This window comes from Corythoichthys intestinalis, chromosome 19 (assembly GCF_030265065.1).
Source record: "Corythoichthys intestinalis isolate RoL2023-P3 chromosome 19, ASM3026506v1, whole genome shotgun sequence".
NCBI classification, from domain to species: Eukaryota; Metazoa; Chordata; class Actinopteri; order Syngnathiformes; family Syngnathidae; genus Corythoichthys; species Corythoichthys intestinalis.
The window spans coordinates 24886990-24904046 of NC_080413.1; the positions used below are offsets into that span (position 1 = coordinate 24886990).

Below are 17057 nucleotides of genomic sequence, written 5' to 3' on the forward strand. Positions count from 1 at the left end.
ATTAAAAATAGTCTGTAAATGTAATTTGTGAAACTTTTTTAAATCTAAAGTTATTTAAGTAAATATAGTGGAGTAAATTACTATTACGCAACCTCTACTTATTTACTGATTGATTTTCACCTTTGATTTTGATTACATTTTGGAAAGGCTACAGTGAATAAAACCATTGAAAGGAGACCGTAGAAATGAAACACAAAGGATGGAAAGACAGACTAAACGGAATAAATATGGTAATTAGAATGAATGAGCCTAATTGGATGATTAAGGCTTGAAGGAGTAAGGGGATAGAAGAGGTATAGGAAGAGAGAGAGAAAGATGTACAGACCAGCTAATGTTATTTAAAGACATTTCACTGAGAGTGACAGACTGGAAGGAGGAGAAAAGGAGGAAGACAAGTGTCGGCCTTGTTGACAACAAAAAGCTGCTCGGAATGATGACAATACCGAACCTCCTACACGCTGTCAAGCTGCTCGCTGTCTCTGTCTTTGCTGTCTGTCTCTCAGCAATCAACTCTCCCAACACGCTTTATCTGACATCCACCAACAAGCACACAAATGTGCGCTGTATGCATCTCAAATGGAAGAATAGACAATAATCTCTTTTTTTATTTGTGTTTATGGCCAAAGCAACACACCTAAACACCTGCCTAACTGATCAACTATCAAATCTCCCTAAAAAGCAATCAAGACATAACCAAAAAGGTCTTTATGAACACTAAGCTCCGAGACAGAGACTCAGATTAATTAAATAAAATATGCAGTCGTACTGAAAATTGAAAATAATATACCGTATTTTCCAGCCTCTAAGGTACACTTAAAACGTTGTATTTTTTACCAAAAATTGAGAGTGCGACTTATATATTAATTCTGGTTGTGCTTAATGACCTCAAACCTATTTTGTTGGAGTACTGCTCCAGTAAAGTGCTCAAGACATAAATTCATCATTCAACAAACCCATAATAAAACAGTAAAACAAATGATGAATAAATCAAACATTAATTACAATGTTAAAAGGTAAAGAACAAACGATAAATGCAGTACAGTGATTCCCTTTATTATTAGGTGCACTTTATGTGTAAAAATAAACTCATTGACGCTGTGCTTTATAATAAAGCGCAACTTGATAGTCTAAAAAATACGGTATTCAAAATATCTTAGGTGGCAGTGTCATATTAATATTCTATTACAATGCTGAATTCCTTTCGTATCTTGGCCCATAAATTGTAAGCAGTATATGTGTCTGCATCAGCACAACTTCTGCTTTCCATCTCCCTGTGCTCCCTCCATCTCCTTTCTCAATTAGTTGTTATTTAATGGCTTATTGGCATGGTGGGCTCACGTTCTCCCTCCCTTTCCTCTCCATCAGCGGTTGTCACTCTGCGTTAACCGCTACATGCCATCGATCTGTTCTCAACAAGAGATCGTCAAATACCTGAGCTGGGCTCAATTCACTTTTCAATGAGTCTGTTCGCAAATATTGACTGAACCTGCAGCTCTTGATCTAATGATGCTTACATTTTTTTTTTCTTCCGAGATATTATGGATGTTTAAAGAACAAACTAACTTGTAAATCAGAACACATGACCACAGAATGACATCCCATTCTCCGGCAGGGTGGCGGGATCACGATTGTGGACAGACAGTACGGTCAACCTGTGTATCCGTCCTCACCGAGAACCAATCGCATCACTCTTCTTCCTGAGAACTTCAGGGTTTCGGGGACCGCTCAGCCAATTAGTCGCAGGGACTTCCTGACCGTGTTGGCAAACATGAGCAGACTGATGGTCAGAACCTCCTACAGTACAGAATCCAGTGCTGTGTACAGGTACAGGAACAGTGGGTCTCATTTGGTGTAAATGACAATTGATTCAGTGGCAGAACAATGGCATACCGCAAGCAACACGTCGCTTCCGCTCATTAATATTCATGACGTTAGCTACTGTTGCTAAGGGGGGATACGCCACCGTTTGTCCGTAATAGGAAATTAATGGAAATCGTGTACGAAGAAGATGTTTACAGAGCTTAACCTCCCAATTTTCTCTGAAAATGATGTCCCTGGTGCCAAATTCACTGGCAAAGATGTGGAACAACATAAAAATGTTCAGTTAAAGAAATGGCTTGAGTGCCAAGAGCTGAAAAAGACGAAAAAAAACGAGTCGACCTGACCTACGCATAGCCTTAGCTTTTTTATCGACACCTTTTTCTTACGCGACTGACAATGACATTCTCCTGTTTCAACAAGCTGTCCTTTACCACCAGCCCTGTCTTTCTTATATATTATATCCTCTGTTTGTCCTACGTCTCTGACTGTTCTTGGGGGTAATTTAGTTAGTTTTGTGTAGCGATCGCAAATGCCAGTCAGCGACAGCCAACGGATACTTTTAATTTTTTCACTGATAACAAATCTTAATTCTATAATTTACTTACACTTCCCCCTTACTAAAATTGTTTTTTTTTACAACAGAAAAGATAAGTGGCAGTCAGATACTGTACCATTTTAATTCTTTTCAGGTCATTAATTGTCGGATGGAAGCAGCACGGCACAACGTCACGCTAAAAAATAAGTTAAAAATATCAAAATGGCTTACCTTTTTGTCCTCTGAAAGACCATGCCAACCCAACAAAGTGTTTACTGCATATGAAATGTGAATGGAGTCACCGAGCTGCCGTTAAAGCAGAAATGTGAAGTAATTTCATAACATGCCAAATAGGGTCACAATTAAAGTAATTAAACATTATCCAACAAATAAAGCATGAAAAATAATTTATATGTTGTATATTTGACAAAATAGTTGCGTTTCCGAAGTTCGAGCCTGAAAGGGGACGAACCCGGAAGTGATACGTCACACCGGGTACAGCGATGGCAGCTCCATACATACGGCCGCCATACAAAGCCCTTCAAACAATGATTCAAACAGCGATATAAGCGATAGATCGAGCGCAAGGGAGGAGATCCAAGTTTTGAAAAGTTGGAGGAAGAAGAGGAGGTTGGAATTTTATGTTGGACCTAACATGTATAGCCAGACGCTAATCAGGATGCAAACAATATGCCTAGACTACCTGACATGGAATGGATACAAGACCCATCGGGATTACAAGATTGGTAAGATACAGGCTGTTACTATTTTCATGATTTGAAGATGCAGGCATTTGCACATGATTTTATGTTTTTGTCTATCTGATGACATTGTTAAAAAAATAATAATAATCAGACTTCATGTTCACTTTGGCAGATCCGGCTGCTCTCGTGCATATAAAATAATAATATAAAAACGTTGGGGGGAAAGAAGGAGATGAGTCGTTGATGGCTTTCTCCACTTTATTGTGGCAAGAATAAGAAAACAAAATAATAGCGGACTGCCGCCACATTCGACCGCGAAGTTTTGCTTCTCGCTGATCTCCTCCTCGCCTCCTACTACTTCAGCGTCTCTTAAACTGATCGTGCATAGTGTCTTGTTATGAGCTTTTTGTTTACAAATGTATCGAACACACGACGTGCTGACAACTTTGTTTCTTTATTAACACATGGAGCTAACGGTACGAATACAGCTCGGGGCTCTCGGCAGGAAGTGCCGTCTAATGGCGTGAGGAAATGAAGTTTTTTCACACAAGCGAACAGATTACAAAGCACCACTTCAGTGTTGTCCCGAGACTACATTTCATGATTCACTGTGTGACCTGCGTGCTCGCTGATTCGCTGCCAGACATCAAAACCAACACGCTTGTTGTTGTCCCCTGTCAGCGGCTCTCGTATGTAAAACACAAACTAGAAGGCTATCAAGTGATCACCGTGAAAGAAACGCCGAACCGTACAAATGCAATGCAATGCTTGAAGCATGAAGGTGGAAATACATAATACAAATACAAATAAATGCGCACAAACTCACTGGCGGTGTGTGTCTCTTACGGCAACGTGACCGTGAATTACCACGACGCCGACCCACTTATATGCACATCCACACCCCTTTCCCGATTAACAGTGGATTAACCCTTTCGGACAAGATCGTAGATGACGCACAATTTAAACACTGTTAACCTAGCGAACGCAACAACAACTATGATCGGGGATTGCCACGAGTTAACTTTCGGCTAACGTCGCTAGCTTATGCTGTTCATTCCACAACAGTTGGCAGCTCTGCTTTGACAAAGTCATCAGTCATCTATCCAAAAATCACACTACTTTTTGGCAAATCCTTGATCATAAGCAGACCGGTTAAGGAAGCAGGCATCTTCGAAGTGTTTGCAGCAGAGAACACTACTCGATGATGGCGTGAAATTCATTCGCTTTGTGCGAACGAAAGATGTCCATTTACGTGCCCGGCTATCCTTTGGCCACTCATACAACTTTTCGTTTGAGTGAGAACAAAACATCGCCACACACCGCCGCGACATCTTACCGAGAAGCAATGCAACAAACAATACTGTTCTATGGCGGACTTCCCTCGCACTTCCCGGTGTGACGTAATTTCCGAAGATTGCCGAAGAAAAGCATTTTCGTTGTCAAGGGCGTTGCTATGGGTTAAACAAAGAATCTGGAAGGGTTGCGTTAAAAAAAATAATGAAAATATGCTTATAATTGTTTAGCCATTGATATTATTCAAAAACAGGGTTGGCCAACCTTTGTTTACATTTCCGCTTTAAAAGTCTGAGCAAGTTGATTTATTCTTCACATCTTTTCCTCCTAGTTTTTGGTTTTGGGAAACGTATGAAGAAAACATCCTTCATATATCGTAATGTCTAGAGTCGTTTCCATTGTTCCAAAAAAGCAATTTGTGATCGGCATGTTCGTTTTTGAATTATTACCGGAGAAAAGTAGCATAATTAACATTGTTTCTATGTGAGGGCAGGTCTATAATGTCCCATTCTTGATTTACTTCCGCTTTACGATGCGATGTTACAGTCTAAAAATAGCATGCGTGCGGTACGCCATTGTGAACAGGGCCTGGGTGCAATGAGCATAAACAAAAACCCCCGAGTGGATCGTCCAACAAGGGAAGGTGTGTGCCAGTGTACAATTATTCGCTGGCCCCGCCACACTTTCGCAGGCCTCTCAAAATGATGGTCCAATGTGTGGGTGTGTGGGTTGCAAGTGGAAATTTTTTTGCGGGCCCCTCTAGACAACCGGTCAAGCAGCTGGAAGAGATATTTTAACACTTAAAGTGCCTGTGACACGAAAAAGCATGTTTATTTCATAATACATTCGGTATTTTATGCTCCTGAATGAAATAGGACCACTTAGATGTGTGAGGAAGCGATCGATATATTTATTTAATTTTTTTGAATCCCGCCATACAAAAATCACAGACTTACGGATTCGGTCTTGCATTGAGGAAGAGGGCGCTGTGACGTGTATGGAGGAAGGAGTCCTCTTCACTATACAGCCATACTGTTGTATGAGAACGACTAAGGATTCAGCTGATTTTGCGGATTAATACGTTTATTTTTCGCATCACGCCAGCCAAACGGCTGCAGAAAAATCTTGCTGTATGAGGGAGAGGTGTGTGCGCCTTTTTCGGGTTTCAAAAGGTTCCCATTTACCGGTGGATATTGGCCAAAACAAGCCTTACTACTGTGGGACCATGGGACTTACAAGGAAGTGAGTAAACATCATGTTTTGTATTATGTCAAATGCTGGAATCATTTTAATATGTAGGTGGCTTGCATTTTGTGGCTGACATGCTCCTTGTCCCCTCGGCCGACTACCGGCGGCTTGTCACACATCCCCCCACCAGGAGAGCACTATACTCATCTTATTGCGCACTTTGAGATTTGTTTTTTAAATGTAAAGTGCGTTATAAATAAAATGTATTATTATTATTATTATTATTAGCTGCACATGTTAGCTGCACTACAACTGCAGCCGCTCTCGTGTGACTCTCGCTCTTTACATCTTCGCCGTGTAGTAAAGCATTATTTTGCCATATTCGTGTAGACCATTTGGCAGCTACATGCTCCTCCGACGTCGGCCGGTTTGTTCGGCGGTCATTGTCCAGCTGCTTCCCCGGCAAGCTCTCCTGTCCGTAGTAGCAGGGGAACGAGCTGTAAATTGCTCTCCGCCGGGCGGGTTGCCGATCGGCGAAAACAATCGACAACTAAGTCGTCATGTGAAATGATCCAGGTTAGTTATGTGTGATTTTTCGCTTCGAAGACTTTGAAACATCACTCTGTTCGGGTTAGCATGTCGGCTAGCTGTCACGCCTCTTGGTTTGTTTACATTCTCCGAAGCCGGGGAAGGGAAATGACATAAGCCCGATTTAGGTGGCATAAAATATCGTTCGGGAGGTGTGACAGTAAAGGTGAAGTCGACAGTTTTGACCATTATGGAGTAATTTTGCCATGTCATGTTGAATAAATGTATTTTTATTATTTCATATTCCATTTCACACAAGACTGTTATTTGTCATGACCATGCCATTTATTTAGCAATTGGGGGAAAAAAATAATTGGATAAAAAGAATATCCTGTAAAAATATTGAAGTAGAGAGACTGAAACAATGACATTTTACGGCTTTTTTCCTCGTTCTGAATAATTCCCCCTCAATGGGCTGCATACTAAATCAGATGAAATCGTTACTCCGCTGACGTCATCCACCTGTTTGATGCGACAGCCGTATAATGGTAGGCATGGCTAGATTAAAAGGCTAATTTCTCTTCATCTGCACTTTGCTAAATTGTTGTATATAGCCGAATTGTCTCAAAATATGATTCAAATAGATCATCATATATGATACAATTCAAATAATAATGCTATTTAAGACTTTTTTTCACCAGTCGTACGCACTTTAAACACCGCATTACGCTGGCCGAGAGGTGTCAGGCGAAATGCTAAGACCAAACACTTTGCAAATAGAAAAAAAAAGCACAAACCCAAATGCAAACGCATTACAAAAGAAAAATAGCACGAATGCAAACTGCCACAACACGATCCCCAATTCCTAAAGCTCACAACATGAGTGCAAATGGCTCGCAAGAAGAATGCAACCGCATAAACCCACAGCACGACCACACAGAGGATGACCGGGAAGTAAAAACAAAAACAAAACAAAAACAAAAAGGACGGTACTTTTTATATTGCTATATGTGCACACCAATTTGATGTAGAGTACGCCGTATGGTCTGAGCACTAACAGGCCGACCTCCCACCTCTTCAATCTCTGCAGCAATGCTGGCAGCACTCCTGTAACGAGTCACATGACATTTGGGAGGGAAAATGACAAGCAGTACTCCATTTGGACATTTAAGGGATGTACTGTATGTAGTTCTTATGCGGTGCACTTACTTTTGTTGCCATGGGTTTAGATATTAATGGCTATATTTTGAGTTTTTTTGAGGGGAAAATAAATGAACTCCATTATATAAGATGCACACAGACTACTTTTCATTGTGTCAAAGTATCATTTTGTCAGTGTAATCCCATGAAAAGATATACTTAAATATCTGCAGAAATGTGAGGGGCGTACTGACTTTTGTGATACACTGTATGTTCGTGTTAGTTGTTTGGACACCCCCGTTATTGAGAGAGTTGCTCCCTTCACTCGAAATTAATATCTCATTATCTATACATTTTTTGTACAGCACAAACTATTGACACAATTTTTAATCAAAATGGAAGGCTGACTGACCTCAGATTAACCTATAAAAGAGTTAACAATTGACATCATTTTCATATAACTATGCGTCTGAAGGGGTGGGGGCAATATCATGGAGGTCCGTAGAGATGGTCACAAAGCACAAATAGCAATATACAAAGTGTCGTCCTTTTTTTTTTTTTTTTTTTTTTTTTTTTTTTTTTTTTTTTTACTTCTGCGTCATCCTCTTGTCATCGTTCTGTGGGTTTTTGGGGTTGTGCGTTGGGTTTCTGCATTCGTCTTGCGAGCCATTTGCTGTCGTGTTGTAGCAATTGGGGTACGTGCTTTTACCAATTTGTAATCGCGCTAAAGGAATTGGGGATCGTGTTGTGGTAGTTTGCATTTGTGCTTTTTTTTCTTTTGCAAAGTGTTTGGACTTTGCATTTCACCTGACACCTCTCGGCCACCGTACTATATTACAGCTCCGCACATCATCTTACCTTTGTTTTTGACGCTCCTCTCACCCAATGCAAAACATGCAAGGGTGCGGTTGCATCCCCTAAGTTCCGCCCCTGAATTGATTTGTTTAAATAATTAATTGAAATGAATATAATATTGAATATTGAAATGTGTATTTTCAGACTCCACTTATTCTCGATGCAAGTAAGTTATCCTTCTGCAAAAGGAGGGATAACAGCATCGGCAGTCGAAATGTGCTCTTGTCCACCTGGATATGCGGGAACATCCTGTGAGGTAAGCAACTTTAAAAAGAAATTTGTGATTGGAGTTACTGTCTGACTTATAGGACCCATACCCACTAAAACGGTTTTCTGCTGTCTTGAAAATTCAAAATTGTTATTGAGGAATATATGTATTATTACGTACACATCAGTCCCCACATTATATCAAACAAAAGAGAAGCTACATTGAATTACCTCTGGGTCTATATTTTAGGCTTGCATTGCTGGATTCCGAAGAGTGGATGGGCACCTGTACAATGGTGTGTGTGAAGTATGTCAATGTCATGGGCATGCCACACAGTGCCACCAGATCACCGGTCACTGCCTGGTAGGTCAATTATCTCGTCTTTCAAAAATAAATATTTTCCATCGAAGACCACTTTGCGTTTTTTAAACATCTGCAATTGGCACATAATATATATATATATATATATATATACATACATACATACATACATACATACATACATACATACATACATACATACATACATACATACATACATACATACATACATACATACATACATATATATATATATATATATATATATATATATATATATATATATATATATACATACATATATACATATATATACATACATACATACATACATACATACATACATACATACATATATATATATATATATATATATATATATATATATATATATATATATATATATATATATATATATATATATATATATATATATATATATATATATATATATATATACATATACATACATATCAGGGCTGTCAAATTTATCGCGTTAACGGGTGGTAATTAGTTCTTTTAACTAATCACGTCAAAACATTAAACGCATGCGCGGAACGACCCACTCATGCATTGCTGCAAACAGACTACAATGGTGCCGTTTTATGTATATTTTGAGCTAAGAGACAGAGACAAGCGAGTGGAGTGGACTCAGGCATTCATTGGGACCGCGCTATTTATTGGTATAAGCTTTGGCTTCTCTTCCACAACTATTATAACTGTTGTGGCGAGCGACGTGGGGAAGAATGACAGGACATGATCTTTTTCTTAATACCCTGAATTGAACACAATGCAGAGAAGATATACCATTTGCAGCCATCATTGACAGTCATGGTCGCCCAACTTCCCATCATGCATTTGGGCGGAACAGTTAAGTTGCTACAGTATCATTTACTGAAAGCACAACAAAAATAATATTCCTATCTCTCAAAAAAAATAATGTTCACACAAAGAAAAGCGCTCAATGCAAAGAGAACTGGCATTCCTAATCAAAATAGCAATGCAAAATAATACTGAGACTTTGGTCAAACTCTATTCAAACATTTCGTTCAGCTCAACAAATACACTAGACGGCAATATTTAGTCACAATATACAAACTATCAGAGGTCTCGTACATTGTGAAATCAACACTCAAATGAACGTAAGGTACAATGAACCCGGAAACTACGGCGTCAGTCGAGGGGCAAAACGCACTAGAAAAACTTGGCTAGATCTCTAATTAATTTAAAACTCGCCACTGACTGCTTGTGGTGTATATCAATCACTACCTTCCACAATGGTAAGCTATTAGTTTATTTTTTAATTGAATTGAACATTTTACAAATTTTATTAAAACAAAAACATACAGAGCGGTTTTAATATAAGATTACAATAACTTGTACTCACATTTATCTTTTATGAATTACAAGTCTTTCTATCCGTGGATCCCTTTCACAGAAAAATTTTTAATAATGTTAATGCCATCTTGTGGATTTAATGCTATAATAAACAAATACAGTACTTATGTACAGTATTTTGAATGTATATATCCGCCTTGTCTTTTCTTTCCATTCCAACAATAATTTACAGAAAAATATGGCATGTTTTAGAGATTGTTTGAATTGTGATTAATTACGATTAATTAATTTTTAAGTTGTGATTAACTCGATTAAAAATTTTAATCTTTTGACAGCCCTAAAATATATACATATATCTGACATTGATATTCATCGGTCAACTTGTCAGCCTGCAGGAATTTAATTAATTTTAACATGAATAAGTGTCGGTAGGTCTGAGTGTGCACGAATAGCGCTCAATTATCAAGTACTAAGGCACGGCTAGCTGCTTAGCACTGGATTTTAAAAACAAAATTGGAATACATTGCACTAGTTAGGGTGACCATCACAGCGTTGACTCAATCAATGAAATGTTAAAATTAACATCAGAAGAGCTCATTATAATAAATGGAGCTAGAACTATGTGATGCAATTGATTAATTTAAAAAATACCTAATTTGTCCCCCCACTGAAATTAATTACAGGGAAAAATTCATTAGCACGTGAAAATGAGGAGAGATCTTGTTTTTTAAGGCGAAATGCCAAAGGAATAATTTAATTCAGGACCAATGAATTGAGAATATGCAGTATACATCACAGTACAGCACATCAGTCATCAGTTACCATGTAAATATGTCCTCTTAAGGCAGTAAACAACATAAGGGTAACATCAGAGCAAGTGTTTAAGTAAATAAATAAATGACCTGTTATTAATATTAGAACACCTTCCTTCATGTCCCACAAAGAGAAAGTAGCATGACACCTTCTAAAGGCCAAGTGAGGAATTACAGTTAAACATTCCTAGTTTACATTAAGCTTGAGAACGATAAACCGATACGACCGGATATCCGGTTTTACAGGTGAGAGATACAGCTGTATTGATAGTAAAGTTACAATTCGACAGTAATTAGCCATTAAGTATTCAATGAACCGATAGCAGAGAAAGAATTTGACTATCGGCAGAACCGCTAGTAGTCGCTGTCATTACCCGATCGTCACGGGCGTGTCATAAAAACACGAGAACTAACAAAACCACAGTAACGCACGCTCTGTAGCGTTTTCTTCACAGCCCAAAACGAAACAAGTAGTGGCAACGAAGCAACATGCTAAAACAATGGACAGTTTGCGCACCACACCAGCGACGTGCAGCGATTAATTTTCAACGCACCCTGGAAAACTAAAGTCGGACTTTGAAGTGACGAAGGCAGCCAGATCTGTTCGCATGGGACAGAGCTAGTGTGAAGTGTGAAGCTGTACAGAGATCGTGAGTTTCTAACTCTGCAAAATAACCCACTACAATGGTGGAAAGGGCGGCATATTGTTTCAACGAAACGCAGTCTACTTAAACATGAACATGTGGATCAGTTGATCGTCCTCAAGAAAAATCTGCCCTTCAAAAAAGATATAGACAGTGATGAATAAAAAAATGTGAAAGCACAGGCATAAGTGAATGACTTTGCTGTGTATAAGGTTAAAGTAATGATTATAGACCTGTCTGTCTAAAATGCCATGTTTTTATTCCCCCAGTTATACCAGTGGTAAAGCATAATTTATTATTTATTTATGATAACACTAGCAGGTTTTGTTTTTTCTGGAGCTGCTGCATATAATTAATATTTTTTGCTTGTAAGATGTTTACGTTGAAAGTTTGCACTTAAATTACTTACTAATTGTGTTCAAAACACCAGGAAATACAGTAATTAAATTACTGCACATTATTGTTGTCTGTCACTGGAGTTTTATTTTATTATCAATCCGATCCAACAAAATGACGGTGAGCTTGATTTTTTTTTTCATAAAAAAATAAAACATAACATTGGTATGAAATTTTGTTGTTTAATTTAATCTTTAATATTTTTATATATATTTAAAATACTGTATGAACACACACAAAAAATGTTTACTATCGTATCGTTTTCACTCTGTATCGAACCGTATCGTTCTTAAACTGTATCGAATCGTATCGAATCGCTCGGCCTTAAAAATGTATCGTTTTTTAATCGAATCGTAACCTGTGTATCTAGATACATATCAGATCGGCTTCATGCCAGAGATTCCCAACCCTAGTTTACATATACACACCCATCTCATCCTGGCCTACATTACCTTCAGCTATTACACAAAGACACGGGACAAACACACAAGTTGTGAACTGAGTTGTGAACAGGCGAGAACACACACTGTGGCAGATTGGTGGGTGGTTTCTTTTTACTCGCTCAAAAACACACCTCGTACATGCTGTGCGACAGCTTGACAGTTAATCACTCACAGACACACACACACGTTCCACTTTTACATATTCATCCACCGTGATTGGCAGACCGATTGATGCCCAAAGCAGAGTGACTGAATATTCTTGTGGCTCTGCAGGTGAACACAGCGTGTGCTTGTGTCAGCAGTGAGATATTAGATTTAAAGAGGAACTGTATTGGAAAGGTGACACAAATACTTCAGTGACTTTAAACAAGTATATTTTTTTTTATTATTACCAAAATATGAATACAGTGTTTTAATAGATAGTTTGTTTATATGGTAAAATAAAATGTGTGTGACAATTTAGTTCAAAGGTATACGATGAAAGCTTTTTCTAAGTAGACTTGCCATTGTATTTGACTTTTACTAATACTGATTTGCATCATCAAATCGGATGCAAGTTTAGGCTGATCTCACTGAGCCCAAAGTGCTAGGTTACAATAGTAACAAAATGTTATCTAATGCTCATCCTGTACCACGTCATTAAAGTGGCTATGAAAACAAAAAGCTTGTTTATACCATATTTCACTCTGTATTTTATGCTCCTGAATGAAATGGACCGCTTGGATTTGTGTGGAAGTGATCGATTTATATATTAAATTTTTTTAATATCCTGCACCATGTAAATGAGTGACTTCCTGGATTGAGGAGGAATGTGTATGTGACGTCACCCAGGTCAGCATCTCACATTACAGCATTGCTTTGTAGAATGCAGATGGACTGCGGATTCAGCTTATTTTACAGAGTAATTCGTTTATTTTTCACATCGCGCCAGCCAAACATGCTTCAGGGTTTTGTTGCTGCACCAGGGAGAGGCGTGCGAGCCTTTTTGGGTTTCAAAAAGTTCCCGTTCACCACGGAGATTGGCCAGAACAAGTCCGACAACTACTGAGATCATGGCACACATTTTAATATGGAGATGGCTTGCATTTTGTGGCTGACAAAGCTCCTTGTCCACAGAGTATGCCACTCGGCCGACGACCGGGAGCTTGTCGCGCAACGCCCTCGGTGCTCTTCGCGTGCCCGCCGGGAGAACGCTGTACTCAGCTTATGCTCATACAGTTCTCCATATCGTCCTGACTTCCAGCCCCCTCTTTGTGTGTCCGGCAATAGACCACTATCCTCGGGCTGGGCACGGGCAGCTACGTGCTCCTCCGACGTCGGTCGGTTTGTCCAGCAGTCATTCTGCAGCTTATTCCCCGGCAACGAGCACTCCTGCCCACAGCAGGGGAACGACGAGTTGTAACTTGCTCCCCGCCGGGGCGTTGCCGATCGGTGAAGACAATAGTTTCACTATTAGGTAGTTTTGTGGGATTTTTCGTTTTCAAAAGGCGAGAATAAGACTTGAAAACGCCGCTCGGTTTGGGTTAGCATGTCGGCTAGCTTTAACGCCTCCTGGTTTGTTTACGTTCTCCAAAGCCGGGGCAGGGAAATGACAAAAGCCGGACTACCTCTGGTGGCATAAAATATCGTTCGGGAGGCGCAAGAAGTCAACAGTTTTGATCTTTATGGAGTAATTTTGCCCTGCCGTACTGAATAAATGCATTTTTAATACTTCATATTTCATTTAGCAAAAGACTATTATTTGTTATGACCATACCATTTATTTAGCAATTGGGAAAAAAAAAATACTTAGATAAAAAGATTATCCTGTAAAATAATGTAGAGAGAGATTGAAACAATAACATTTTGCTGCTCTCTTTGTCGCATTTGGCTCGTTCTGTAACCCCCCCCCCCCCCCCCCCCCCCCAATGGACTGAATTCTAAATCATATAAAATCGTGACCCTGTCGACGTCATCCTCCAGCTGAGGACGCTAGAGCGCTATAATGACAGGCGGGACTTAACGGCAGATCAAAAGACTAATTTCTCATCATCTGCGCTTTGGCTAATTGTTGTATATAGTCGAATCGTCTCAAATTATTCTTCTAATTCACATAATAATGCTATTGAAGATTTTTTTATGCTGTCACATGCACTTTAAAACTCAATTTACTGGCTTTGGTTACCTTTTTGCTGTTGGCCCCATAACATTCCACTGAAAGTAAAATAGATATTAATGTAGATCTTTGAATCATTTGTCAAATTGTGTATACTCACTTTTTACTTCTGTTAATCGTGTCCTTTGTCGCGCAAAACAATAATATCCCTTTTTCTTCTGTATCTTTTTGATTCATTTATTTTAAAATCTTGTACTAATTCAAATTGTACTTTTTTACCATCAAAGAGTGCTTCCTTCCTTCCACTGACATCTATAGAAGTTGAAGTTAAAATTTTCAATTGGTAGGGATGTTAGGAAAGAATTATAATATTGTAAAAAAAAAACATACCTTTTACACATCATATCAAAACAATAAATAAATAAGAAGCTCCATTTTGTGTGTGTGTTTGTCAGTCTCATTACACATGTTTTACTTCTCAGAAATGCCACCTATAAAGCTGAAGTAATGATGACATTTAAAGAAAAAGTGCTTTTTTTGCTGGATATGAAATTCCTGAACAAACATTGCTTTACATTTCAAATCTCACCCATAACTCTAAAAGTGGGCTAGGAATCTAACATTATGGGGTCTGTTTTAATCCAGTTTTTTGTGTGACAAGTGTGCCAAATTACCAAAAAGCTGTAGCAAGGCTTGTGGTTGCCGGAAAATGAAAGTTTGCCAGTTTTTACATTTGAGCGCAGCTGCACCAGCCACAAAAATAGAGCCCCAAATGCAAAATGGTGCCCTGGTTGGAATCACTGATCTAACCTATTATGTATGTTTACTTCAGGACTGTTCCCACCACACCACAGGCCCCCAGTGTGAGACCTGCCAACCTGGTTTCTACGGCGACGCCACCCACGGGTCACCCACAGATTGTCAGCCCTGTGCCTGCCCTCTCAATGTGCCTAGTAACAAGTAAGTTATCAAGACACTGGGGCTAATTCTAAACATTGTCTTCAAAAGACTCAATCTATTTCTGCTGACCTTTTGGTCCCATGGCACTCAATTCCTTCTTTGACCTCTCCTATCTCCATCATCTTCTCCACTCCCCTTGCCTTGCCTTTTTTAAAGGCATCACAGAAAGACATCCACTTCCTGGTGATAGTTCTCAAATATCACCAGAACAGTTGGTGTAAATGTCATCGACATTGGGTAAAATCACTATAAAATCCAACAGAAATCTGAAACAGCTGGTGACGTGAGCCCCTTAAAAAAAAAAAAAGAATACCTTTTGGCATGATGCCTCTAGTCTGCCAGTCTATAACTACAGGTGTATTACTAAATTAATCATATTTATTCATTCATCTTTGTACCGCTTATCTTCACAAGTGTCGTGGGTGTGTTGGGGCCTATTCCATCTGACTACGGGCAGCAGACAGTGTACACACTGAAGGGTTGCCAGCCAATAGCAGGGAACAATAGACAAAGAAATCTGAATTAGATGTCAGCAGTGATAAGATAAGAACTCTGTGCAACATCATACATGATTTTTAGTCCCTCGCCTCTCTGACCCGGTCCCACTTTAAATGAAGCCTTAATCTCAGAAATATGAAGCGAACGTGCTAACGCCTCATCCACCGTGCCGCTAATCATATTCCTTGAATCAACAAATCCTGGATTCAATCATCTTTTTACCGTATTTTTCAGATGATAGGAAACGCCTAAAATCCTTTACTTTTCCCAAAAACTGACAGTGCGCTTTATAATCCAGCAAACTTCATCTATGAATTCTGGTTATGTTTAATGTCAAAGAATTTATTTTATTGGAGCATAAATATACAGTGGTATGAAAAAGTATCCGAACCTTTCCGAATTTCTCACATTTCTGCATAAATCACACATATGTAAAAACAGTGTCTGCTTTAACTAAAACCAACCCAAAAATTATAGAAGGGGGAAAAATAAGCAAGTGAACCCTCTGCCTAAGAAGGCTTAAAGAGCAATTGAAACCAATTTTTACCAAACAATTTAAGTCAGATGTTTACCCAATCACTGATGAGTGGTTTAAAGCTGCCCTGCCCACTATAAAACACACACCTGGTAAGAATTATCTTGATGAGAAGCATTGTCTGATGTGCATCATGGCTTGGTCAAAAGAGCTGTCAGAAGACCTATGATCAAGGATTGTTGATTTGTATAAAGCTGGGAAAGGATACAAAACCATCTCTAAAAGTCTGGATGTTCATCAATCGACAGTCAGAGAAGTTGTCTACAAATGGAGAGAGTTTGGCACTTTTGCTTCTCTCCCAAGGAGTGGTCGTCCACTAAGGATGACGCACAAAGTTCAGTGCAGAATACTCAGCGAGGTAAAATAAGAACCCTTGAGTGTCTGCTAAATACTGAAGACTTACAGAAACCACTGGCACAGTCCAATACCTCTGTTCACACATCAACTTTATGTAAAACTATAGCCAAGAATGGTGATCATGGGAGGACTCCACGGTGGAAGCCACTGCTGTCTAAAAAAACATTGTTGCTCGTTTAATGTTCGCAAAAAGGCACTTGTACACGCCACAGAAGTTTTGCCAAAATATTTTTTTGGCTGATGAAACCAAAGTTGAATTGTATGGGAGTAACATACAACATCATGTGTGGAGGGAAAATGGAACAGCTCACCAACATAACACTTCATCCCCACCATGAAGCATGGTGGAGGGAGCATCATGATATGGGCTGTTTTGCTACCTGAGG

At 39.1% G+C, this 17057-nt stretch overlaps 1 protein-coding gene across 5 annotated transcripts in view; it reads left to right on the forward strand.

Moving 5' to 3' along the window:
* The window catches only part of lama2 (laminin, alpha 2), a 338873-nt gene that overhangs the window by 152915 nt on the left and 168901 nt on the right, over window positions 1-17057 (forward strand). For all 5 annotated transcript variants that reach the window (XM_057822981.1, XM_057822982.1, XM_057822979.1 and 2 more), the window contains exons 16-19: window positions 1613-1824; window positions 8209-8320; window positions 8522-8635; window positions 15154-15281. In XM_057822981.1, the coding sequence (XP_057678964.1) occupies window positions 1613-1824; window positions 8209-8320; window positions 8522-8635; window positions 15154-15281 (566 nt within the window). The remainder of the gene's footprint in view (window positions 1-1612; window positions 1825-8208; window positions 8321-8521; window positions 8636-15153; window positions 15282-17057) is intronic.